At 35.2% G+C, this 27321-nt stretch overlaps 2 protein-coding genes across 2 annotated transcripts in view; one reads left to right on the top strand and one right to left on the bottom strand.

Annotated features, from left to right (window-relative positions):
• Positions 1-349: 349 nt before the first annotated feature.
• LOC137387342 (meteorin-like protein) lies at positions 350-14047 on the bottom strand. The gene is made up of 4 exons (XM_068073732.1): positions 13684-14047; positions 10011-10384; positions 6297-6353; positions 350-1401 (listed from the first exon to the last, which is right to left on the bottom strand). The coding sequence occupies exons 1-4, from the start codon at positions 13779-13781 to the stop codon at positions 1100-1102; spliced, it is 831 nt and encodes a 276-aa protein (XP_067929833.1). The 5' UTR covers positions 13782-14047; the 3' UTR covers positions 350-1099.
• A 4480-nt stretch (positions 14048-18527) lies between these two features.
• Positions 18528-27321, top strand: part of LOC137388444 (TALPID3 protein-like) — a 72491-nt gene continuing 63697 nt past the window's right edge. Inside the window, exons 1-6 of the mRNA XM_068074929.1 lie at positions 18528-18673; positions 18757-18944; positions 22660-22707; positions 22824-22951; positions 23884-24217; positions 25363-25460. Of these exons, the coding sequence (XP_067931030.1) occupies positions 18528-18673; positions 18757-18944; positions 22660-22707; positions 22824-22951; positions 23884-24217; positions 25363-25460 (942 nt within the window). The remainder of the gene's footprint in view (positions 18674-18756; positions 18945-22659; positions 22708-22823; positions 22952-23883; positions 24218-25362; positions 25461-27321) is intronic.

Consider the following 27321-nt stretch of genomic DNA (forward strand, 5'->3'; position numbering starts at 1 on the left):
AGTTAACACAAAATTAGTGACGTTATGTCAAATTGTGTGTGAATAAAAAAAAAATTCGGTCAGAGCTAAAAATAAATCTGGTAGTGAATGAGTTAAGATGAAATAGCTGACATGGCATTTTCTTGCACATTAATCACGTAATGGAAACAGTGATTGTAACAGAATCAACCAAGGTTTAATATAATATCTTAATTTGCACATAATAAATGTGAGTTATATGTTGGTTTGTACAGTTATAGCGAGTAAATCTAGCAACAAAAAATATTCTTTGCACTGGATTGGAACTCTAAACCTCTTGTTCATACATGAGCGGTAGCCACTAAACTACACATGCAAACATTGCATATGATAACTTAATTTATACATATATTTTACAGACTATAGTGAAAATAAACAATAAAATCTCTGACTATGTACAATTGGAATGAAAACAAGAGCCTACCAGGTGGTAGAAAGCAGCTCAGGCCAAAATAATTTATAAATCTTGTGTCACTTGGTGACTAAAAGATAAGAAAGAAAAAACTACTTGAAGCGAAGTGAACGCGAAGCCGCTACCTTAGCCTCCAGGCAGCGCAAGTGTCAAAACTGTTTCCAAGTAGTCGTGATATGTTTAGAGACTATTAACAAACTTGTTGTGGCAAATGTAAACAATGCCCTCAAACAAACCAAACGAAATGATATACACTAAAGTGTATATTAGATATACATTAAAGTGTTCTTAGATTTGTTACAAGGACGCTTGAAGACACATTCTTAGTACAAGCCTCTTCGAGAACTTCTCCATCGACTTTGCGAAATAATTTGGCCAACTAAACAGAAATGAGATCGTAAAGAATTTGTTCTAAAGTGGCATAATGTTTGTTTTGCACGGCTACTGAGCCCGCTGGTATCTCACTCAGCCACAAGCCAAAGCGTTCAGTAAATACATTTAGCTCGATCTAAGCTCCTTTATCTCTTGGGCAATGTTTGATAGTCTCCATTGAGATTTATTTCAAGTTCTGCAGTCCGAGGGTGACCTCAGCATTAGTTTGAGCAAATCGTCTTGCGGACCTCTATTAAAGTAGCGTGGTTTTAATCACGGGCTTTAATACGCTATGGGTCATGAACAGAGAGTCGTTCCTTTTAATTTTGATCTTTTCTGTAGGTCGGCAAAGTCTTCGTAGGTTGGAGCGCACACTAGCTCAGCCCGATTAAATTTTATTTTTCCCATGAAAACAAACTTGTCATTACTGTGCTCCATTTTACAGTGACTCGGCGTGTAGAGTTTTCCTGTATAGTATTTATCAGCTTCTTGATGTTTTTTGAAGTATTTTGAAGACTGTTGCTTGAGCATGTCTATCTTTACTGAGAGTCGATTGGCTGCCGGAGAGGAATCGATTGCTGTCACGTGTCCAATAGCAACTGCAACACAAGTGATGAAACAAATTAAACACACAAAAAAACATTCCTATTACAATTGTTTCATCTTTCACTGTTTTGTTAAAATACTCATAAAATTATAAATTAATTTTTGCCTAAGGAATAATTACCTCAATATAGTAATAGTTAGTCACACAATTGACATGCATCAACTATAATCAAAGATTTTAAAAATTTCAAATTTTGTCGACAAAAAATTTCAAACACATTTGTTATCTTCTAGGCAAAATACCATAAAGGTGATATCATTCTAGTTATGAATAACAATATTTACAGCCGACATCTTGTTTTGAATGGAGCCTAGAGCTATAAGCATTCGGAAACCTTGTTGAAGGTAAGAAGGCCCATTTATGTCAGGGTTAATGAACTTTGACAAGATAACCGCCCAACATTATGTATTTTAGTATTTCATATACCATCTTGAACCAGACTGAGATTTTAACTATCATGACATACCATTCCAATGTAATTACACAGTCATTAAATGAACGACTCATATCTGAAAAGTATTTAATATCGCTGGCCACATAAATCGGATGTGAATTATCTTTTGTATTACGACCCTCACTCTCTCGCTATCCCATTCAGAGTACTGGCACGCCATTTGTGTAAATTAACGTTGATTCGGGACAAATTGGTGGTAATTCTAAGAGTAATTGGCCAGACAGAGCTTGTAGATCAGTCGAGATGCGGCCATCTTTTAGTCTCGAAATATTCCAGATCCAATCATGTCTTACATCATAAGCGGTGTGAACAAACTGCTCTTATATGACAAAACTATTTGAGTGTCACTAACTAAATCCAATTTAAACATGGCCTCCTTGTTTGGTATGACAACATACAAGCACTCCCGGGACTGCTTAGGCTGAATCACTACTATATTGGATAATGCAAGGCAGTGCCCGAAATAAACTGGGCAATTTTTATTCGCTTACTGCTGCGACCTAGTGGCCCAGACCGCCTGAGCTGTAAACAACACGTTGGGGTTCAGTTCCTAAATAAGGCCACTGGTGGTGACAAAAATGGCAACCTTACACTACTCTCTCCAACTGGGTATGCCTCCAGTCATCGAGGTTCTCTTGCCACTAGACTCAGACATGTCCAGCCAAGATCACAGAGACAATGTTTATACAACAATAGCTCTTAAAAATACACACAGTCTCTGCTAGTAGTCAGCTAAGCAGGTATCATATCTTCGTTCAATGTCTGCGTAGCATCTTTGATGTTCGATCAAAGATGTTTCGATGTTTGATGTTGATGAGGAATTGCTTACGCACACATGTACATAACATGAAACACGCAAGTACAAAAGTATGTGGTGAGATCATATCAGTATAGATTGTTATCTTCAACCATTAAAAAATGAAATGTTTAGATTTAACAGAAAACAAACATTATTTTACAGCTGTTTGGTTAACATATTTCAAACCAGGACAAAATGAGGATGAATTTAATATATAATTTATGGCTATCGACTAAATTTATAGTGAGTAATAATGTTGTACATGAGAATATTAGTTTTCCAACTAAGGAGCCATTTAATTTGCGTGCCACTATATTTGTAAAGTAATATATATATAATATATATTTGCTTTTACGAAACAGTTTACTTCCAAAAAGTCTCTCATATACTGACAAGCAGTTCTGTTAAGCAACGATCTTCTCAAAAGAAAAAAACCTCTTTATAATGACTGAAGTCTAGTATAATTAATCATTTCACAATTTGAAAAAACTTCGTAGACTATTTTACATTCTGATAGATAAGTTTATAGCATTCGAGAGAGTTTTTAAAGATCGATGAGTAGACCGCCGTTTGACGCTATCGATCAAGTTAATCTGCTATGTGTAAACTCGGTTTCGTAACACGTGCCTCCCTTGGTATAATGCATCCATAATTGCAAATGCAAGCTAACCACCTATCATAGACCTATAATGACTTGGTACACCCAGCCTTAACTAATAGAAATATATTCTATTTCTTCTGCCAGCTCATCGGACGTCAGGATCTGGCAGCTGGCTCGCCTATAACTAGATCTGCAGAGCAAGCTGCATTCCATTCTAACTGCCATCACAATTCGCTGATCATAAAGTTTTTTTTCATGTTCCTGATTATTGCCGATCAATGCCATCAAAATTCAGACACCTGTTGGAAGTTGCCAAAGGCGGGAGCACCTGTACTAGGCAGTCAAATCAAAATTTCAAAACATAATATAATCATATTTATATTAGCAAACAGTTTTACATCCGCAAGTGTTCTTTGTTGGAAGTGTGGCAGAATGGCCTAACCAGATGTCAGATGCCTCCTAAAACCACAAGTTTCCCACAGTTTTCCACACAGGCCTAAATGTCATTACACAACTTTTCAATGGACTTATACAAAGGGGCTCATTACCTACATTCATACGGGAACCCCGGTGAGACCCCCTCAATTATTATTGTCACCTAGGGTCTAAGCTTTTAATTACCTATTGTTTTTTGTAAGCAAAGAAATGCTCCCTCACAATCTACGCACTAAATGGCTAGTATAATACCTCTTCTATATTGTTTCACTTTCAATGTTGTTACATAGACTTAAAGTATAGTGCAGCTGTGTTGATGTGAGAGATTTACTGCATGGGGTATTATGAACTAATGACACAAAACTTGGTAAATAATATGGTTGACTTTGGAAGGTGAACCAATGTCTTCAGCAGATGCCATAAGACCGAATTCTAAAGCGAAACCGATATCACGATAATGGCCGTCCCTACTAGGTTGAATCGGAAACATTCCTATGCAGTGTTGAACTTGTCAGCGGCATTACAAAGGCACACTTATCACCGTGTGCCATTAGCGAATTGGTTACCTAAATACTTTTTCGTCACGCGTCACCTACGAGGTGGAGTCCTATTCTTTGAATAAGACAGGCACCCCTTTAGTTAAATTTATAACATGGTCATTCAAAACCTTAATCAGTGAAATCTGATGATTACCTTTCGCAAAGTGAATGCATTATGTCCTCAAATCGCTCGCAAAAACTTTTATGCTAGCTCAGCCAATGTCAACAGCTTGGTACAATCAGATTAAAACGAATCAACTATTCAATTTAACCGTGAAGCTTTTGTATTCTTCTCGAAGCCCACGAGTCTCTTTTGTTTGACTGCTTCTCCTTTGAAATCGTCAAACAGCCCTCAGGCGGTGACTAACGGAGGCGGGCATCGGAATTAAAGTCTGTCTGCTTCAACAGATTCTCAATAAGGCTATTTTGGTGTTGTCTAGAACAATACATCAATTCTGTATCAGTCAGCGAGGAACTTATAAACAGTCCGGTTACAAGTGTTGTTATGCCAAACAAACATGTCTTAATAGCGAAATGATAGCGAAAAAATTTGTGACATTTTGCACTTTGCAGCTCCTTCTTGTGAAACACCATTAGATGTTGATAGCCAGTAGAGGACAAGAATGTTTTATGATTGTTTGAACGTAATGGCAGCCGTACGAGCCAATTCAATCAATTATCTTTATATTCGGTGTCGGGCATGTTTGGGTCTGCCGCCCACCGCTGCCTAAATATTTACATTCACATATTTTTAGTCCTTTTCAAGTCAACGAAACTCGAATATCAGTTCGGTTAGTCTTGTAATCTTAGAAGGGAGTGATGAATGATTCAAGCTTGCCTGTCATTGGCTACTTTGAAAGAAAATTGTTCAAGTTCTTTCGCTTTTTTATTTTTATAATATTAGTTATATTTATTTGCGACTTTTTCAATATCTGTGTAAATTTCAATTTTTTTTCAACAAATTTGGATAAAGATTCACTGATAGAATACAAATGAAAACCCACCATGTGTGATAATCTATATTAATAAACCATGTTTGCCACTGTGTCTGTCTGTTTGTCCGTGTAAGCGCTATGCATTTCCATATTTTTGGCTGATTCCGTCTAAACTTCATGCGTATATGCTCCGTGCCAGTCAACAGGTTATCAAAAACTTTTGATTTCTTAATTTCGTCTTTTTTCTGAAAACTAGCCTCTTAATCACCCTATGGACTACCTAATTGGAAATGAAAAAAGCCCTAGCATCGCCAAGCTTGCCGCTAGTTATATATATACATATATTTTTTTACTTTGACTTCTTACAATGCATAGCTGTTTTTTTTCTTGCAAACAAAATGAAAACAGCTGGGCTTGTTTCTGCAGTCACGGAGGCAAGTGATTTGACTAGTTTTGTGGCTAACGAATTTATTTATCTCAATTTATCTCAAGTCCGTTCAAACAAACATTTCTGGTCAGTGTACACAAGTGGTACGATCAGTTCCTTTGGAGTACGCACACCTCACCAGCGTCTGCATGACTTTTCTAGCAGATTACACCCCTATAATAAGCCTAGTCAGTATAAATTAGCATTGCCGTTATTCTATACCGTACAGCCGCCAACAGGTTTATTGTATGCATTACATCATTGGCTAACCATCCCATCTAGGCACCCGCTACTACCTGCCAAATGTAGGCTCTGCCTATTAAAAACTTGTCGTAGCAGGCTGTCTGTTATTATAAGCCATGCTTCGCCCTAGTTTGTTGATATCTCAACTTTCTCTTTGTCTCTCATGAGTTGTCAAAGATAAGAAAAATTTGCACTAGGAATCTCACTAATGACTTTGGGGCAGGATACAAATTGATAGCGCCTTCACATAATTGTTTAGTGTTTGGACCTGCTGGTTATCTAGAGGCATTGTAACGACATAGCTAGAAATAGGCTTAGGATGGTATTATCCCATCACATAGAGTGTTGATAGAATTGATAAGGACAACTGAACTATTGTTTCTCCATAACTTTTGTTAGAATGAAGAAATCCACAACGATTCCCACCACCTAGACAATTTGAGTATTTACTTACCAAAATCACTCGAGCAGTAATTATACAGCAGTTCTTCATCTGTACACGGACTGCACGCTGTAATCAAATACGCAATTAATATAATTTAGAACAGAATATAATAGTTTACAGTAAGATATTCTAATAATATGAAGCGGGTATAGCAGATGAACATATAATTATGAAGTAATATGTAGCTTGCTAAAAGTCACGTTTGCTATAAAACTCAGGATGGAGGGGTTGGCAGAGTCCCATAAAGTGACAGGAAAATTCACATATAGTCAACTGCTGGCTTCTATTATAAATAATATATATGAATATTATAAAATAAATAGAATTAAATTACTAAAAGAATTTATCGTAAATGTAACCTAGGATTAATAAAAGTTTCTAGAGATTTCTAGAGGTTTCAATTACTCTGAAATAAGTCCTGTGGTGGCCGGTTATGACTGGAAACTTGGCAAAAAAGCTCCCTAATTGCCCACCCTTAGTAACTTTGTTAGCTAAGGTCAACTGGTAATGGCCCGGGCATGCAGATGAGCGCTGCCGGGCATGCAGATGAGCGCCGCTGTAGCGTTGAGAGCAGCAGACATAATCATAGACAGCTATGACTCATCCCTCCATTATCTGCACAGGATAGTAGATGCACTGGCATTCTTCGCTCTTTGATATTTTCTCGGAGAGAAGACTGGAGCTGACAAACTTGATACCTTAACGAAGCCAGAGACCACAGAATTGGAGTCTCGCGCCTATGAAATGTATCCAAGTAATTCAAGTCTGCCGTAAAATCTTTAACAATAACAGCTCGCTGTTTACTTTTGACTCTGTTCGCAATTAGCTGGTTAATCAACTGAGGTACGCGGTGCTAAAATAATTCTATCTTAAGATCCATTGTTGAGCCGTTTTGTCTTTGCTTAAAAAATTAACAAATTGTTTTATTCATAAACACAAAAGGGCGATACTAGGTATAACTCGAAGGATGTAGATTTTGAAACAGTGGAAAAGATATTAAACACGGGGGAATAAATGCCAGTACGTGCGCTTTCCTGTATTAAAACATGCTGACTACGGCCATTGGCAGCGGTAGGCTTCAGGGAATACTACGGTATGTTCTCATAGTCTCCAAGTTTGAGAAAGTTTCTATTTCAACTTTAAGTTTGTGGGAATTTGAGTTATGATGAAAGGAATCAATATAAATATTTAATGAAGGATTCTCAGAGCTTACAGTGCATGAGCTTAGCCAATCCAGGGAAACAGACCTTACAATAAAATATGATTGAAAAAGAACTTGTGAATATCTTGATACAAGATATACAATAATATATTGTACTACAAGATATAGAATAATTATATTCACTCATTGCTCAGTACCTTGTCAGGATAATTGCTACGGAGGTTTTGTCGTTTTCACAATTGCTTTGTAATGATCTTTTTTGAATGAGAAAAGTGTTTTTGCTGACGTTTTTGATTGACCATTGGCTGATATTGCACCAACCAGTTTCAATATAACCTATGTACTGCCAAAAAACCAAATGTAGTCACTTTTGATATTTGGGTGCATATAATGTATTGTGTATTATTATTATTGTATATATATCTTGAACCCAAGTTTGAGTAGCCATCACCACCCAATTGGATAAAGCAAGGTAAGGAAACATTTCATAAATATAATTATATACATATTTTTTATTAATTATATTTTATTATATTACTATTTATATACATATAAAATATAAAAAAAAATATATATATAGCCTATATATACGTTATGTAGCATCTTTTTGTACAATATGACTACATAAAGATAAAATAACTTGTAGTTGTCAATCTGACAAGATGTCAATTGTCAGATGTCAATTCTAAAAATGTCAGAAGTTGTCCAAAACTATTATTTATAAAAGCTGTTCTTCCAGAAAAGTTCTTGTTCTTTCAAAATTCTCAAAAAATTGAAAAGATTACATTATTCCAATTGGTCCAAGAACTAAAAGATCCTTAAAAGATATGCTAAATCCATGCATTGAGTCATAAGCGCTTCAAGGCAGCTTCAAGGCATGAACAATTAGTAGTAATGCTGCCAATCTTGATTGACATCGGTATAAAAATGTTGACCCAGCCATGTGCCAGAGACCGAGGGTTAAACAAATTAACTCTTGTCAAAGCAACGAATAGAACCGGTGACAGTTGCTCCCTCCTTTTTCATCTCTACATCTTTCAGCCACATCAAATAAATACGACAACAGAAGGCAGGTGACTCTAGCGCAGAATGTTTTTGGATACAGACCTCGTCTCCGATAACACCTCACACAAGTAGTCAAATAAATCAAAGCCTTTCTCTTGACTGGCAGACATCAAACAACAAGCGCATCGGGACGGTACGCATATTCTTGTTTAAACCAAAACCTTAGGCTATATTTCGGTAGCGCCATAGCTAAAGACCATTGAAGACCCAATAAGCCTGATATATGAGATCGACAAGACAAATGACTCAAGTCAACCATTCCCATATTCGTCTAGCCGGTTATGGCTACTGGTGAAAGCGACTGCGAATTCGATCGAAGGTGGCTAATTACAAGAAATCTCTTGCTGAGTTTTTTATTAACGAAAAGTTGCCATAGCATAATGTATAACAGCGTTAACAGCTGGCTACAAAAGCCGTGAACAGAGGTAGCTAAAACTAACATTCTTTAACGTAAATCTGTAACGAGTTAATAGAACTCGAGCCAACCATAATTCAAAGCAGCTGACATTGGCCCGCGATATTCTAAATCCAATAAACAGACAACGTAGCTTATGATACTCAGCTTCGCTAACAAATGCAACAATAGAGAGAAAAAGGTTGGCGCGTTTTAAAGAACCAAGGCTAATGTGTTTAGCTCGATGAAAAGTTGATGGTAATATTACAAGCTAATAATACCAGCTAAGCGTGCTGACCCTATTGTTTTGCCAGCTACGACTCTGACATCATCCATGCGTCTAAAGATCCATATTATTATTTTGGTTATACAAATATTAGTCTATCAATATTTAGCTTTCTGAAAGAGCTGCATGCCTCAGTTGAATACCTTTAATAACAGTGCGCGGAAGGTTGTCGGTTCAAACCTCATGAAAGGCTGTTTTGATTTTCATTTACTTTAATTAATTAGAATTTTATTCTATCAACTTGATATCGATTTACCGACTGAACATGAAAGGTATTGACATTGCCTTAAGTGAATGAGGTTTCAAAACTTAACAACGGGTGAAATAAACTCGGCATTTCCTGTATAACTATAAAAAGATACGTTTGTAGCTGTTAGCTAACTTTTGGCTTTGACTAACCATGGTGACGACGCCTATTGGTGAGGGCATAATAGATCTTGTTGAAAGACCTTTCTATGGTGATTTATCATAGGTAATCTATCATCGCTAGCTAATTGGTCTGTCAGCTATGGCTTCCATTTTATAATGTATGCTAATTCCATCGAAAACCCCTTGATAAGTAGCACCTTCAAAATAATCATGATGAAAAGCCTTCAAGGTACAAAAAGAGGAGACAATGCTTGAAGCTTACTTGCGCAGCTGTTTAGTTTCTGGACTAAATAAGAGATCGTATAAAAAGCGAGCAGATCACTGTCAACTGAAAATTATCATTTCAATAGACTGATAGTTGCTGACATTTCATTAGTCCTAGGTAAAATGTTTCAGGCATTTGTGAGCTTTAGCTAAGGAACCAATCTTTCGATAAGTCTTACTTACCATCCTCTCCGTATTTAGGATTTAAGTCCACGTCGTAATCCAGAATGATCTTCGCTGAGACGAATGCACCTGTTGCAGGTTCCATAAACAGAAGTGTGCTGCCATAGGCTGGAAAGCACATTGAATGTGTATGCTGTCGTCCATTCTTCGGCGTTTCTTCTATAGTAAAAAGTCTTTTAGGCCGTCCATTGTTCCCAATCGAACTGATAAGAGCCGAAGTGTGGATACTTTCAGCTTTTATACAAAGTTTATGTTCTTTCAAAGGACCTTTGATCTCTATAAATAATCCACCGTAAGGGGCATGCCAAGTCACTCGGCCTGATGTGCAGGAGAATTCAAGGTTTTTTACCAATCTTCCTTGTGTAACTTCATCCCTGTTAAAAACAAAACCCAATCAATCAATGTTTTTGCGTGAAACAGAGTTTTGGTTTCATTACACCAAAAAACATTGATATGAATTTGATATACTGTTCACTCTGGTGGGTAGCAAGAAGTGCTTGTTAAAAGAAAGACCACAGACTTGGTGCAGCCAGTCCGCTGGCTTATTACCAGAACTGGTGCGTCTGACCAAAGGAATTTCTTATGAAGAGGTTTAATTGCCAATTTCTGCTATAAATAGAAATAGCGGGAGTTGATAAAGGTCGCTGTTTCAACTCTGTCACAGTAAGTTAATCAACATTTGTATCTCTTTTCATAACAAGCCAGGCTTGATGCATAAAACATTGGTATATTTCTTGCATTGATCTAAATATTTATCCTTTCAACTGATAGCTTGAGTGAAACTCCATCTTGCCTTAAAGGCGCAGGGTGGCACGAGTCCCCTACTCCCCAATGTTAAACCTGAAACGAGCTGTCATCTGCCATAAATGTTAAATTTTGTACTTTAAGAGTATTTATTTATTACCCTCTGACCCTCTGTTTTTGCAATGGGCTGCCACACTTTGAGTTTTATCGGCTGTCATTAGTTAAGTGTGTTTGGTCGGTTTCTAACCAAAAATATTGTGCAAAAACAAGCAAAGTAAATCACCAGGGATGCGAATGATGATAATATTGCCAGAGATTTGATGTTAACTTTATGACCTTAGATATACTTTGAAGTTTGACACTATTAGGAATCAAGTGGAGTCTATGAAAACAAAGAAGGGTGTAGAAATTCAAGTCTAATACTGCCACACGCTGCACTATGTTTCCATTGTGCGCAGATGATGCAAATTTGGAATTGCGTGCACATCGAGTTACCATGCGATAAGGGTTTTAATGTTGCGGATTAACGTGGGTGCTTTGTTAAAAATGATAAGGAATTTCTTGCCAAATGTCGCGCACTCGTAACTGCTCAAATCGAAATAGCAATGACAAGCGTCTGAAAAATGTTTAAAATGAAATAACATTTTCTTCGCGAGTGCCATTTCGATCTTTCGCAAGCATGAAACAATCAATAAAAATTTGAAAATAACAAAACTTGACTTTGTGGGTTTTCGGCGTTTCGATCGTACAGATGACGCAAACTGTGGCATAAAAATATAGTGATGAAGAAAGCACTGCCTTTTATTAAATTAATGTTCCCTTCTGTTAGGTTAATGATACATTGCCAAGTTTCATCAAGCTCGAGGCCTTCTGCCTACTTGACGAATTTCAAGTGTTGGTATTAGAGATAAAGCTCAAGCCTATTAACAACATCACGGAGAGCAAACCTTAGGCTAACCAGTCTTTATGAGCTGAAGTAATGCTTAAAATACTATTTATTTTTCTCTTCTCAAATCTAAGCGCCACAAAACAAATATTTGACATGCACTTCTGACAAGTGCTTTGCGAAAGAAAGGCACGCTACGCCGTGTTTTGTCAGGTGAAAGCGAGTTGCTTTACTCGCTCGATGTTTGAGGAAAAGGCTGCCACAGTCGTACTAAGTTAAAACTTGCAACTGATCAAACAAACCCAAATACTCTAATAAACCTCTAGTCACATCTTTGAAGAAAAGAATTTCGTCAATACCCACTTTCAATCACCGCAAGACATCATCAGCTAACAAAGAGAAAACTTGGCATCTAGCAACAAAAACCATAAAATCCACCGAGTGGCCCCTGAAGCTGTTCATAAACTTAAACATTTGCTCTTTGGCCACACATCATAAGCTATTGAAAATCAGTGAGCCACTGCCAAGTGTTTTGCAGATAATACTTGTTGACAGTCTTCAGTTAATTGCTCAGTGCGTTAATTCTTCTAAAAGGCTTGTGGAGAGTTAAATAGAGAATACTTGAAAATTCATGGAGTGTGAAAGCAAAGGATTCTAAGTATAAGACAGCAACATAGTTGCTAAGTTTAATTTTTGTATTCCAAAAGCTTGGTTACTAAAGGCTGGTTCACACTAAATCGTCGAATGTCAGAGTTGTTTTTTTGGCGAATATCCATTGTCAATGTGCAATGTAAACCGAAGGAATCGTCGAGACAAGGAGGATACATCGGGAAAGACTGCAGTGGTCAAACCTTTTTAATAGTTCCCTGAGCATTCATGACAGATTGTGCAATGTGCATCTCTCCGGCGATGGTGATGGTGATTGCTTGACTTAATATTTTTTTACGACAGTTTCTGCGGGAGTAATATTTCATCGTTTCCGCGACTGCAATGTATAACGGGAATGCTATACCACTGACTATTCACTGATGTAAACTCGGATGAGTTTGTAATAGTATGAACATTAGTATCACCGACGAACACCGACGATCACCCAAGTACTGTGTCATTGCCACCGACATATAGCAGGGAATATAGTGTGACCCAGCCTAAAGTTTGATTTTAGTATTCCAGAACCTTGACGAGTACTAAAGGTGCTTGGATTTAATAAACACTATGACGACAAAGTCACAGCAGGAGTACAGGTAAAGCAGTGGAAGATATGGTAGGATAAGCCAAGAACAACAGAGGGATAAGAAATAATACTTCATAATCCGTCTATTGTAGCACCTCCCGTGGCACGTGAACTAATAATATGTGTGACCACAAGAGTTAGTGTCACTAATCATAAATATATCATAACGTTATGACTCAACTTCTTCCTGATCCAATATTTGGACCGTGATTTGTTTTACTCTGTACTCCGATTGCATTCGACCAAATCAATAACAAAGCTCATACCGAGAACTCCGACTATATCCCCAACAAACAGTGCAAGCTGGAAGTTTGGGTGTGAAAAATGGAAGAGATTATCTGACTTAAAGATAAGTGACACGACTATCCTCTTTCTTAATTCCTACGACTAGCGCTAGTAGCTAGAGCCACTTGTTGGTGATTGCTGATTTTTTGCCACTTGTTGCTGGTTGCCGAAGTTTTGTCACCTGTCACTTGTTGTCATAGCATAAAATACAGTCAATGAACTTGGTATTCGCTAATGAGTCTTTAGTTGAGATTTACCCAAAACTGACTCAGCCGCAAATCCTAGTCCCATAGCAGCAGAAAAAGTTAAAAAAATGAGGTCATATTTACTGCCGAAGTGTTGTTAAAAGTGATTATTTCTAACTTCCATTTATATTGCGTTCGTTACAAATTTAGCATTTTGTTGTAAAATTTGCTCATGAATTTCAAATATATGTAGTTAGTTGATTAGTTTTACTATTCAACTTGTTGCCTTCAAGTACACTTTTTAAGGAAGTTTAAACAAAATGACAAATAACAACTTACCAGAGTTCGTGGTCGCAGTCATAATCCAAACTGAGTGTTAAATGAATTAACAGAGTGACGAATAGTCCCAGAGTATTTTGTAATCGAAGACCCCACATCCTAACCAAGTACAAGTAAATATCTTCTATGAAAATGCCTAAAAGTTTTGTCTACATCGCGTTCAACAGCCAACAAGTATAAAAAAGCAGGTCTGATTTCTGAGCAGTAATCCAGAGACAAGCAGAAGAAAAGAATCAGGTAGTTTAGCTTTCGATATTCTTCTGATGACTTTCTAATCTTGCGACAGCAGTCCTTTGAGAATGTAATAATTTAAATCCTTTGGTGTATCCACACTGCTACTTGTAAATCAGGTCTGGTTAAACACGCAATCAGAGCTATAATAGTTGTGTTGTTGTCTCTAGTCTAGGTTAGCTTAAGAGATCACTCAGGCACCGGGCAATTTGCGGACGCCTCATACTAAATGACTGATATGAGCGTAATGTCGAGAGGGGCGGAGCTTGTAAGCCTTTGTTATCATTCATGATTAGCATAATGGAAGTGGCAATAAATCTGAAGAGGATGTTGAAATGTTTCCATTTTCAGCTCCCGATATAATGGCATATGATTTCTCAATCAGCCACGTTATGGTAATTTTTGAAGATACAAAGCAATCAATCATTACTTATGTATTGTTACTAACAAACTAATCGATATATAAAACCATTTAAATCATACAGGGCAACAAATTATTGCAAAAAAATGAAGTCAATGAATCAAAGGACAAGTTTTTGAGACTATTTTTGCTTAATATCCATAGACGTACTAAAAGGGTCAAACAATATTAAATTTTGTGACAATTCATTTTAAAAAAGTTCAAAATATTTATGACAGCTTCAAACAGTGATCTTTTCGCTGTTGCATCTTGAAAACAAAATTGTGCAACATGTAACAAAGCGTCAATTAAGAGGGTGCTTAATAATGAGCACACAGAAGCAACATTTTTTTAAAAGAAGGTCGAACGAAAAAATAAAGGTGACAGCAGAGATGGCTACACAAACTGATAAATTCATGAAAGTGTTATGATACTCTTTCAACGCAATTGGAAAATTTCACAGCTTTTTAAAGCCTTCTCTAACCAACTTGCATTGTGAGTGTTCAATGAATTGACACTGTTTTATGTGCTCACTCATTTTACTGATGAAGGTTTCACAACAAACTACGTTGGCATCGTATGGTGGATTGCATCAAGCATATCCATAAAAGAATAAATGCTGCCAAGGTAGTTTTAGGACAGCCTCAAATGCGACTAAAGAAAAAAATTGTGCTGGAGTCAGACTTACATGACTAACAGAAAAACTGGATTCAATGTATTTAGTTGTGCTGACAAATTCTTATAGAAGATCTTGCTCAAATTTTTAGTAGATTATATCAGAAAGTAACAGAATTTAGAATTTTTCTAAAATTTGTGATTGTTTCTGATGTTTGAGATGATCTGGCTGTCAGGTTGTTTCAACAATAAACTTGACAAAACTTGATCACAGTTAGAATGCTCAGAAGAGAAAAGTATGCTAAAATGATGTCACTAGTTGCGTGGCTGCCTGACTCTCTTTGTTGATATCGGTTATTGTGTTCAAGCTGCAGCATTACACGTCTCTATTCTTTTGGTCTTTTTGCCGAAGTATGACTAGTGATGTCATAATCGCACTTTTGTTTGAATCTGAGCATTTTGTTTAAGTTCATCTTTAACACCAATAGAAGACATTTTACTATTGACATGGTGAATAGTACTCAAATTAGCTCTCAATTTGCTGTCTATGTTTTCACTTCATTTTAGTAAATATTTTACTGAACTCAGCTCTAAACCCTTCAAAATTACCAGTTTAAAGCCTTGGAAATGTTCTCGTGCTTGAGATAATTACAGCAAGGGTACATATGGCCACCATTCTAAGCACTAACGTTTGTGTTAAGAAGCCCTACGCATTCACGGGTCAACTAGTAAAATACCGAAATGGTTCACTTCTAAACTATAGGCATAAAAGCGCTCTATAATAAGATCGATTTTGTTTCGGAAAGACCCATGACAAGCAACTTGTGCTGATGTACAGCACACCATCTTATTGAAAGAATATAAACCTACAACAGCAAATGACTATGGACAGCAAAATCTGTTATTGAATCATTTCTGTGAGTCTTTGCTAACGCAGTACACTTAATATATTATAGAAATTATTATTTGGTGTACTTTATGAATAGTGTACTCTATGTATATAAATTAGCTTTATGTTATTCATTTAGATTTGGTTAAATTTTTCTACTTTATTCCCTCCTTGCATACATCATAAGGTACTTCTTCTTGGGAGACTTTTTCACTAATTTAAAATTATTTTTAAATTAATGAATTTTAATAAAAAGTGTGTGCCATTTTATTCCTAACATAAAATCAAAAAGCAAGGTGATAAATGCAATCAAGAGTTATCCTCACAAATACCAAACAGCATGTACGAAAGACAACTCTTATTCTCTGTGGCAGTTTTAATTCAGTTTAAATAAGTCATAAGAGAAACAAGCTTTTTCAAAATAATAAATAAATTTGAATAAAATAGGAAAAACTAGCTGACTACAAAAAGCTGTATCTAATGATAAAATTAGATTTTTTAAAACTGTTTAGTAGAGTTGAAATAGAATAAAAAATTGTTGGTTCAAAGAATTTATTTTTAGTTTTTTTCACATTGGAATTTTTTCACATTTTACACTGCAATTTATTTTGTGAAAAATTTATTCTTTTGCTTAACAAAATTTATTGTAGATTTTAATTTTTTATTCCTGGAAAGTTTTAAGCTTTTTAGTTTTAAGCTTTTTAGTTTAGGCTTTTCAACTGAGTGCTTAAACTACAATCTACCATAAATTTGATTTAACAAAAGAATAAACTTTTCAGAATAAATTGAGATTTATATTTAAATGTATATTCAAATGTGAAAAAGAACTAAAAAGAAATTCGGTTTTGGCACAAGTTCACAAACAATAATTTGCTCCCGTACAGTATGAAAATTAAAAGATGTGGTTTGTCAATAATTTCAAGACATCTAGTCAATAAGGGAACTTCATATGAAGTAAGATAACCATCATTCACTCATTTATCTATTCATAACTATTGAGGTTTTACATTGATATTTTTATAAGTGGAAAATGATGAATAAGTAGATTTATTCATTTTTAAAAGGCATACATTTTAATACTTTTAAAAAGTGAGATACCTCTGTTGTGAGCTTTGCACATACAATTACTATAATATTTAAAACTTGTAACTTTTCAATGATACCTTTTATTTTAATAATCTTTTGTATGCTATTTGAATTCTGATGCAATGATTTTGTTTAAATCTTGTTTAAACTGGAGATTACCATTAACAACTTTATGTCTCGCACTTAATTCACAAACTGCTTTAGCTAGAATTGTTAATGGTACTTAATCCAGCAATACTGTGTATTTGTGGTTTGGAAAAAAATTAAACTTTGAATACGTCTGTTTGTATCTCTACTACGTACATTTAAATGCTGTTTAAATATGTAATTCATTTCATGCCTTTTTACTTCCCTTTAATTTCTTGCAGTCTTGTAACCAATTAACAGAGCGAACATTATATATATTATTATTATATATATACATTATTATATATATCATATTATATGATATATATATATATATATTGTATATGTATATGGTATATATATTGTGTATGTGCAATATATTATACATCCACTATAACAATTTATGCAGAAAGTATACAACTGCTGTAAAAATGCTGGTAGCTTTTTGAGCACAAACAGTAACTGCATATGCCATAACATGCTTTTCGGCAATAATTATTTTAAGGTTCATCTCAATAACCTGATAGATCAAACCATTCAAGTGAACTTGTTAGCGCAAAGAGATCCTGGTTTACTTGCATTAAGAAGCAATCCGAGGTGTCTCATGATTTTACTTTTATGTGATTGTATACTAAAAAGCTAATAAGGAACTCATTACCAAAGTAAGAATAAATATTAATATATACTATTTATATTATCGTACTAATCATATTTAATATCTACATTTAACGCCTTTTTCATTATACATGTAAAAATATTAAATTCAATTAATTAAAACTACCAATTGTACTTTTTAATGGCTTCATTAAAATGCCTGAATATTTTTAGTTTGTACAGTTCACAAGTCGATACTTATGCGTGGAGTTATTCTTTCTATAAAAAAAGAGAGGACAATCTTTAATTGAAAAAGCGAACGACGATACGTAACTTAGTGAAATTGCGGCTATGTCAAGTACTAACGATACAAATGTTCATTGGCTGTTCATGTCCAATTACAACGTAGTTTCTGTTTACAAGCGAATCTACTTCTGAGCATTTCAAGATTTGAAACAACTTTTTAATGCAAATTAACGGTATGGTCGATATTACAATTACTCTTATTAAATAGACACTCAACTATTTCTCAACAGATTTTAATGCATAAGTTATTTAGTTTGATTGAACAATTTATCGTTTTCTTACATACAAAGTTCATGACAATATGGTCCATGAAACAATTCTTAGGTGTTTTCACTTAAACTATTATTCATAGGAATGTCGACTTTTACTCTAATTTATCTCAGTCATAGGCTATTATTGATTGTATATGTTATAAATATATAAAAAAACGCAAAGTTTGTCAATACACAGGCTTCGCTTATAGGCAAATATACTTAGTATAGCCTAGTTTGAGGTGAAATACATTCCAATATCTTTGAAAGCTTCTCAATCGTTTTACACTGTTTATTTAACAGAAATTCAAATCTACACAGTACTCATCCTGAAATGAGACTATAGATGGAGCAATCAGACATTTCAGATGAGAGTTTATGGCGAATATTTGAGGCACCCATAAAGGATTTGTCATCCCAATCTATACTGGATATAACACAAAATGCAGCTGATGCTGTGTGCAAACGAACATGTGACCGAGGGAAAGATAGGTTTGTTTTTTATTGCTCTGCTAATTAATGAATTTAGTAATGTAAATTTAACCACTTGTTGCTTACGTGCAACGTTGTTTTAGTGACCCCAACCAGCAATCAGGTGAATCTATAAAGATGATGGCCGGTTTGTGTGATGACTCAGCTTTGCAACAATTGCAAACTGACACAGATGAAGAATTACATGCAGTGTTCAAACCGCACACTCTAGATACTGTTCCAGAAGAACTTAGTAGAGATTCTTCAAATTTGTTGGAGCCAAGCACAGAAGGTGAGGAAGAATATGAAAAAACTGACAACTGACCCTTCCAATTGTAAACGCTGGATTTATCAGGTGCTAACAGAAAACTAGTTTAGTGTCATTAGTCTTATGTTGTGCAAAGATGTGTGAGTCTCGGCGTTCTGAAGGGTTTGATTAGTTTATCTAAGATCTATTCAGATTTTACAACTTGAGAGAGATTCTTGTGAAGGCCAGTTATTATCATTTTATTTTTTTGCGCTGGACCGTACCATGGAGTTTTAGCTCAAGAACTATTATTATAACTGGAAGCCTACTCTACCATGACCATTGTTCATGAACTGGGTTCCTTCAGTGTGACGGGTTTGCAACACTTATCATAGTCTTGCAAACTGATATGAAATAACTGCTTAACTGAAAAATAAAATAAATAAAATAAAATACCTGAGATTAACTGCCTCAAAGCCTCTTAAGATACATCTAGATTTGATGAAAAGCACAAGTTTTTTTAGCACAAGTTTTTGATACTAATTTTGACTGGGGACAAAATTGCTATGATGACAGATAGCTAGCCAATCATAAATAGTTAAACAAAGGACCGTCAAGCAAAAACACGAACGCATCTGAAGTTAGAGGTTTTTTCTTGTAGGAAATTCACACTTGAGTCTATGAGATGGGACTTTGAACGATAAGCTTAAAATTGAAATAAAACTTTTAAATTTAGATCACCTGCTCAAAGGTTCTGCTTAAAATCATTGGTTCAACTTGAAACTGTACCTAACTGGATGCTGTTGAAATTATGTCATCTTACAGTAATATCTTTAATATTCTCATCTAAATAAGTAAAATCACTGTTTGTTATTGGGCAGCAGTATCTAATAGTTTATCACTTTATAATTGCTAGAAGGCTTTGTTAATCTTACCGACAGACATCAGTTATTGTTGCCAGTTTGACTGTTTGGTTTCGGTAGATCAGATCACTCACATCAACAAGTGCATGTGTCACCAATAACTCTCTGGATGCATTGAGTTACTAGTAATCCATTTTTACTGGGTTAAAGCGGTTTTTGCAGCCATTCAACCAATACCACTCTGCAAATCACCGTGCAGCGATTATCCTTTTCTCATCAATTGATGTTTTCAGCGGCCACTTTGCATCGGAAGTCAATATGTAATACGATTAATAGACTAGATTATAAATTAAATCATTGGATGATTTCCTAGTCTTTTGTAACACTTTTTTAAATAAATTCGAAAACTTGGCATGTCTCTTTGTATTTTTATGAATTTATAAATAGTAAGACCAAAAAAACAGTACATGCACAGAGCGGGTTATGGAAACAATTTTACTCAGATTGTTTCTGAAATTGAAGTTTTTTTCGAGCTACATTTGGTTGTATATTTATACTAGCTGTGCCACCCGGCGTTGCCCGTGTAATAGAAGAGTCTTTGGACAGAAAATTGATTAGTATTTAACATATAACAACATTTGTCATTCTAACTTTCAAACTACATATCATGAGAGAAGTGTGTCCGTGTAGTTGAACTAAATTAAGAGAGAAATAAAAACAACTGTAAAGGTTTTAAAACTTTGTCAAACAACTGTACCTTTCAAGCTAGTGGCCTGGCATATTGCCAATGGAAACTCCACTAAGCTAGTTAATAAGGTTAGGCTTCCAATGACAGTAAGAATTCCATGAATTTCCATGAAATTCCATGAATTTGAGTCTTTATTGTTGTAAAGCTCAGCTGTTCTAATAATAGCTATAGCCGGATTTCCAACAGACAGACATACAGACATACGGACTTTGAGAAATATATATATATATAGATATGTAATGAAAATATGAATATTATGAAAATCTGTCTTATATATAGACTATTTTATAATTTACTGCTCTGGTTTTGCGAATACTTTTTCTTTCACACCTTCACCAGAATCAGGCAGAACATGGTGGCAACATCTCTTAACCCTATAACCCTAATAGTCTTTTTTACCTCCCTTTCCTTCTATCGCTTGAATCAACTCTTCAAATACATGTATTAGGCTTATCTGAGGCTAACAAACAACTTTTAGTTATCGATAATAAGCTAAACTCTCCGATAATAAGCAATACTTTCTGATAATAAGCAATACTTTTTGATAATAAGCAATACGTTCTGATAATAAGCAATACTTTTTGATAGTAAGCAGTGCTTTTTGATAGGAAGCAATATTTTTTGATAATAAGCAATACTTTCCGATAATAAGCAATACCTTTTGATAGTAAGCAGTACTTTTTGATAGTAAGCAATATTTTATGATAGTAAGCAATACTTTCTGATAGTACGCAATACTTTCGGATAATAAACAATACCTTTTGATAGTAAGCAGTACTTTTTGATAGTAAGCAATACTTTTTGATAGTAAGCAATATTTTTGGTAGTAAGCAATACTTTTTGATAATAAGCAATACTTTTTGATAATAAGCAATACTCTTTGATAGTAAGCAGTGCTTTTTGATAGTAAGCAATATTTTTTGATAGTAAGCAATACTTTTTGATAATAAGCAATACTTTCTGATAATAAGCAATATTTTCTGATAATAAGCATTACTTTCTGATAATAAGCAGTACTTTTTGATAGTAAGCAATACTTTCTGATAATAAGCAGTACTTTTTGATAGTAAGCAATACTTTCTGATAGTACACAATACTTTCGGATAATAAACAATACAACAGTCTCCCAGCCAACACAGTGTTGGAGTCATCTGTTGGCCAGTAGTGAGTTTATTGAAAGCTGATCGGTTTATTTTCAGCTATTTAGGCTCTGTTGAGCTCTGGCTGACTACAGACAGCTTTATGCAACAATGTAGTAAAGTCAGCAATTTTTAATGGCCTGTTCACTATGAACAACATGATTCCATATGAGACAGCCAATAGTAGTGACTAATTATTTAGTTTCTATTGAAAACAAGTTATGAATTGCCAACCTGATTGAAAATATTCATTTAGTAGTACTGATAAAATGACATCTGTCTAGTTGCTGAAAAAAAAGTGATTGGCTTTTGGTCGATTGAATATGAAAAATTATTTGAACCCAGGGATAAATTGTTGATGGTCACTGCAGAGACAGAAAACAAAATGTCTAAGTTTGTGAATAGCTAACTATAATTATTGAAACCGCTGTGTTGCATTGAAACTCACTATTTATTAAACATTAAATTTCACATGGAAAACTATATTTTTTCAATTTTTCTTAATTTAGAGTTTTTTTGTGAATTTGAAGTTATTAATTTCTATTTATAATGAGTATTGACTCTGCGGCTACAGTTGCAGTTATGAATTTGAATGACTAGTTCTGGTATTACCTTACGTCATGAAGTAGCGGTGAAACGTAACAAGTCATGTATGAGGGACTAAGTCTATGCGTCAGGCTGTATCATGCGTAGGAACAAAAATGGTATGGAGTTGTCTCGCTTCGAATCCTGAACATTATTACTCATGAAAATTATTTCCGTTTTTACTTATTGTTTTATGTAAATATAGTACTAGAAGGATTATAATCAAAATACTGCTATGTTATTTGTTATGTATTAAATTTAATCATAAAATACTTGTTGGAGCTTTGATTAGGATTTAAATTCAGCATCATTTTATCGCATGCAAAGATTGAGTAATCTAGAATTTTAATTTTTATTTTCTGGTGAACTGTTATAGCTGCCTGTCAGCTTTCTAAACCTAAAGAATTTGTCCTTTTGTGCTACAGAAACTAGAGATCTACCGGTAGAGACCAAGATGGCTGACTTGAAATCCGGTGAGTCAGAGAAAAGCTGCTTGGATTTTAATTTAGTTTTAAAAACAGCTTGCTATTATCTTTTTAGTTATTTTTTACGGTTATAAAATTCTTGGCCTGATTCTGTATGCTTTTAGTGCCAGCTCCTGGCATGGTGAGGGTCAAGGCCAAAGAGTTGCGGTTGATAAAGTCTCCATTTGACACCCTCACGGTAGATGAGTCTTTAGAGGGGACAACTCCAAAGGCTCTGAGCAGGTCACCTATTGTGAGTATCTTCTACACTTAACTGCTGGTATAATCTGTTGCAATCTGGTCGGGCAAGTGTTACACTAAATATACAAAATAGTGATACCAAATATTTGTACATAAGAAATGGGCAATTGCAAAAATCAACACATTTCGTATGGGTTTCTTGACTTCGAAAAATCATTAAAATTTTGCGCAGGCAAACTGCTGATGAATATCGCCAATACACTGTGATGTGCAAGTTACTTCATGGGTAGGAATCTGTACGACAGGTAATTTGAGATAGTAAAATCGTTTACAAGGCTGATTGGCACTATCGCCATATCTCGCTGTCGATGCCACAATACTTCGGTGATCGTCGATGGTAACGATGGTCACACTATCACAAACTCATCTGCGTTTGCATCAGCAAATACTCCTTGACGTAGTGTTCTCTCAATATTTTTTATAGTTTTTCTTAAAGGAACCTCTTTGTTTTTGTGTGCTTGAATCAAATACTAGTCTAGCAGCAACTATCATGAACGGGTAAAATAGGAAATAAATCGGTTACGCTTTCCACAACAGCAAATTGCCGAAACGCTGAAGTAGTACACATTGTACAGGCTGTCGTGAATGCTTGGCGAACTATCGGCAATGTTGGACTTTTTGAGTATCAGTTTTTTTTAAAGCTTTTCACGTATCAGCGTTGCCTCAACGATGCTATCGGTTTATGGTGTACCTAGTTGGCGATGAATGCCGAAAGGACAACTTCTACATACGACGATGCAGTGTGAACTAACCTCTACATAATTTGCTGTACATCCATCTACAGTAGTTCACACATCTAGGAAATCAATATGTTAAGACAAGGAAATGTAGATTGAAGATTTTGCAACTACTACGCAGGTATTGAGGTGTTTACGAACTTCTATGTTTAGCTTTAAGTCAAAATTTAAATTTTTTTTCTTCTAGCATGTTGTGATGCCAGTGAGCATTGACTCTGCTCCAGCAATATCTCAGCCAATGAAAGTGCCAGCTAGCTATCCACAGCCAATCAGAACTGCTCCTGGTTATCCTCAACCAATCAGAGTGAATAATACAGGAAGTAGACAAGACATTAAAGTTGTTGATTCACCACAGCATTTTCAACCAATCACAGACCCTGGCCCCACTAAGGTTGAACCGACGAAAGAGCAATATACAGGAAGCCTTGAAGCGGGTGGTATGTATGTAACTGTGGAGAAACATGTTGCTGATGAGATGCCTGGCAGCCATGTTACAAGCACACCAAAAGCTGTAAAGACAGGTTGGTGCATTCAATATTGTGATTTGTGCTTCATGACTATTAATTTTTTATTTTGAATGCAGTTGAATATAGACAATAATACTGATGGTTTGAACACTTAATAATTAATATTCTATATTAATGGTATTAATGATTTGATGCTATTTATATAGAAGATTAATAATCACATTTTTAATTTGTTTAGTACAGTGGAACCTTCGTTCTCGAACATAATCCGTTCCGGAAGGTTGTTCGAAAACCGAGTTGTTTGAGATGCGAAACAATTTTTCCCATTACAATAAATGTATGTAAATTTTAATCCGTTCCAAGGCGAGAAAACAACTTCAATAAGGTAATTTTTCGACATTTTACACCATAAACTGTACTGTGTACTGCATACTATTATAAATAAAAATATATTGATATTAAAGATATAGATTGTGTTTGCTTTTAATAAGAGGTTTTCTATTTATGATGATGGAAAAAGAAAACAGAAGTAAACATTTCATGTTTTGCACTTGAAAAGGTCAAAAACATTCAAGGTTAAGTTACAATACTACAAATTGCAGAAATTGATAGTGAAACAGCAAAAAAATGCAACAGATCAGTTACATCAAAAATCGTAGGAAAAAGAAAATAGAAACGGCAATGGCACGTTTACTTCACATCTTTGAAGGAGAATCCTCCTCCAAAACAATTTAGGGTAACTCGACTGAAGGAGTTATCTTCCTAGCTACTCTTTTCGGTAGAAGAGACGTCGCCCCAGATGGTTCCTCCTTTTTTGTAAAGAACTTATGAAGCGTAAATTGCTTCTCCATTTATTAACGAATGTTTCCATGCTGTTTCCGTAGCTGTTCTAATTCCAATGCGCTTGCTCCTGTTTGGTCGAGAACCAAATTTATATTCGAGATCCTAGACGAACAAATCTCAAAATCTTTGGTCGAAAACCGAGTTGGTCGAGAACCGAAGCGATTGAGAACCAAGGTTCCACTGTATTAACAAATTAGGGAGCAGCAGTGGTTAGTGAGTGACTTTTCATGAGGAGGTTGGTGGTTCGGGTCGCACAAGGACCAGGAAGAGCACCCAACCACAATTCCTACTGGATGTACTGCTACAATTACATTTATAATAATGGTAAAATTTATCCTTAAATGCTATTATTGCAGTTATGCTGCAAGATGTAAACAGGATCTCTTCTGGAAGCAATACTGCAGCCAATAGTGACAACAGCTCCTCAGTGCAAAGCTCATTTGAGTTGCCCAAGGTGGGTCTTTATCATTACGTCTAAACGTCGTACCAATCTATGTATATATTTCTCAAAGTCCGTCTGTTGGATTTTTGTTGGAAATCCGGCTATAGCTATTATTAGAACAGCTGAGCTGGACAACAATAAAGACTCAAAGTCATGGCTTACCGTCATTGGAAGCCTAACCTTATTAACTAGCTTAGTGGAGTTTTCCATTGGCAATATGCCAGGCTAATAGCTTGAAAGTTACAGTTGTTTGACAAAGTTTTAAAACCTTTACAGTTGTTTTCATTTTTCTCTTAATTTATTTCAACTACACAAAACACTTCTCTCATGATATGTAGTTTGAAAGTTAGAGTGGTAAATGTTGCTATATGTTAAATACAAATCAATTTTCTGTCCAAAGACTCTTTTATTACATGGGCAACGCCGGGTGGCACAGCTGTACCTTTCAAGCTAGTAGCCTGGCATAAATTCCACTAAGCTAGTTAATAAGGTTAGGCTTCCAATGACGGTAAGCCATGACTTTGAGTCTGCATTGTTGTCTAGCTCAGCTGTTCTAATATTAGCTATAGCTGGAAAACAAACGGACTTTGAGAAATATATATATATATGTATATAATATATATAGATTAATATTAACTTTTGCGTTTGTTCTTTTGAAATTTTTAATGAGCAATTTCCAAATCCATTATTTATTTTTTATTTGTAATTTTCAATTGTGCCATTTCAATTTCAAATGTTCTGTTAAATTGCAACTGTAATGGCACAATTTAAATCCTTCCTTTCCATTTCTTAGTTGCAGAAAATTCTACAACTAAAAAATGTTCACACGAGCATTACATTCTTTCTTCGTTCAGTCAGACAAAGTATCACAAAAAAAAAACCGATATTTCATTTTTACATTTATACCGGTATTGAGAGGTTCTAGTATCATCCATCAAAACTTGGAATACAACGAGCTTCTGCTGCAACAGTAACCTTTTTCATACACAAACTTCTATGCACTCATTGTGTATTTGTTCTCTTAATTTATTTGAACCGCACAAAAACGCTTTTCTCATGATATGAAGTTTAAAATGGTAAAAATTGTAAATGTTATATAAAAATAAGTTTTCTAGGCCAAAATATTTTTATTACTCGGTCAGCGCCAGGCATTCACCTAATAATTTATAAGCTCTTTAATGCCATTTGCTGTTAAAAATGCAGTGTTGACTCGCATATCTATGATTTTAGCTACTGCATTTGCACATTAACTTTGTTCTATCGATATATTTGTAATTGCTAGCAGTGCCTCTGCGGCCTAATGGATAAGGCATCTGCCTCCTAAGCAGGGGATTGCGGATTCGAGTCCCGCCAGGGGTTACATTTTAAGTTTGTCTGTTATGGAATAATACAAGAATTCTCTTTCAAGATTGTCTTTGATTATTGCCAAGAGTGCCTCTGTGGTCTAATGGATAAGGCATTTGCCTCCTAAGCAGGGGATTGCGGGTTCAAGTCCCGCCAAAAGTTACTTCTTTTGCTTAGTTCCCACACAGACAAATTTCCAACTCAATCCTGTATTGAGATTTGTTCCAAAATGAATATTAAATTTGGTGCAATTGAAAGGATCACTATGAATGAGTTGTTATAGCTTTTTTGCTTCTCGGCTAGATAAAATTAGATCTATATTATTAGTCAATTATTTTTGGAGAAAGAATGTAGCTTGCGTTATCATTGACTGAATTGGTGAGTTGAACACAACGGCTGGAGAAAGTGTGGTTAGGTGTAACTAATCTTTTTAAAATTCTTGTATTCTAATGTGTGACTGCAGATATTGAGATTTTGAATCTAGACAGAGGCTAAATATTAGTCTTAGGTGAATGACAAAACTATTAGT

The sequence above is a fragment of the Watersipora subatra genome, chromosome 2, assembly GCF_963576615.1.
Source record: "Watersipora subatra chromosome 2, tzWatSuba1.1, whole genome shotgun sequence".
Taxonomy (NCBI): Eukaryota; Metazoa; Bryozoa; class Gymnolaemata; order Cheilostomatida; family Watersiporidae; genus Watersipora; species Watersipora subatra.

Coding starts and splice junctions, on each gene's coding strand:
- LOC137387342 (XM_068073732.1), bottom strand. CDS start 13,781: ATGTGGGGTCTTCGATTACAAAATACTCTGGGACTATTCGTCACTCTG. Junction 6,354..10,010: donor TCCTAAATACGGAGAGGATG/GTAAGTAAGACT, acceptor ATTTGATTACAG/CGTGCAGTCCGTGTACAGAT. Junction 1,402..6,296: donor TTACTGCTCGAGTGATTTTG/GTAAGTAAATAC, acceptor CTTGTGTTGCAG/TTGCTATTGGACACGTGACA.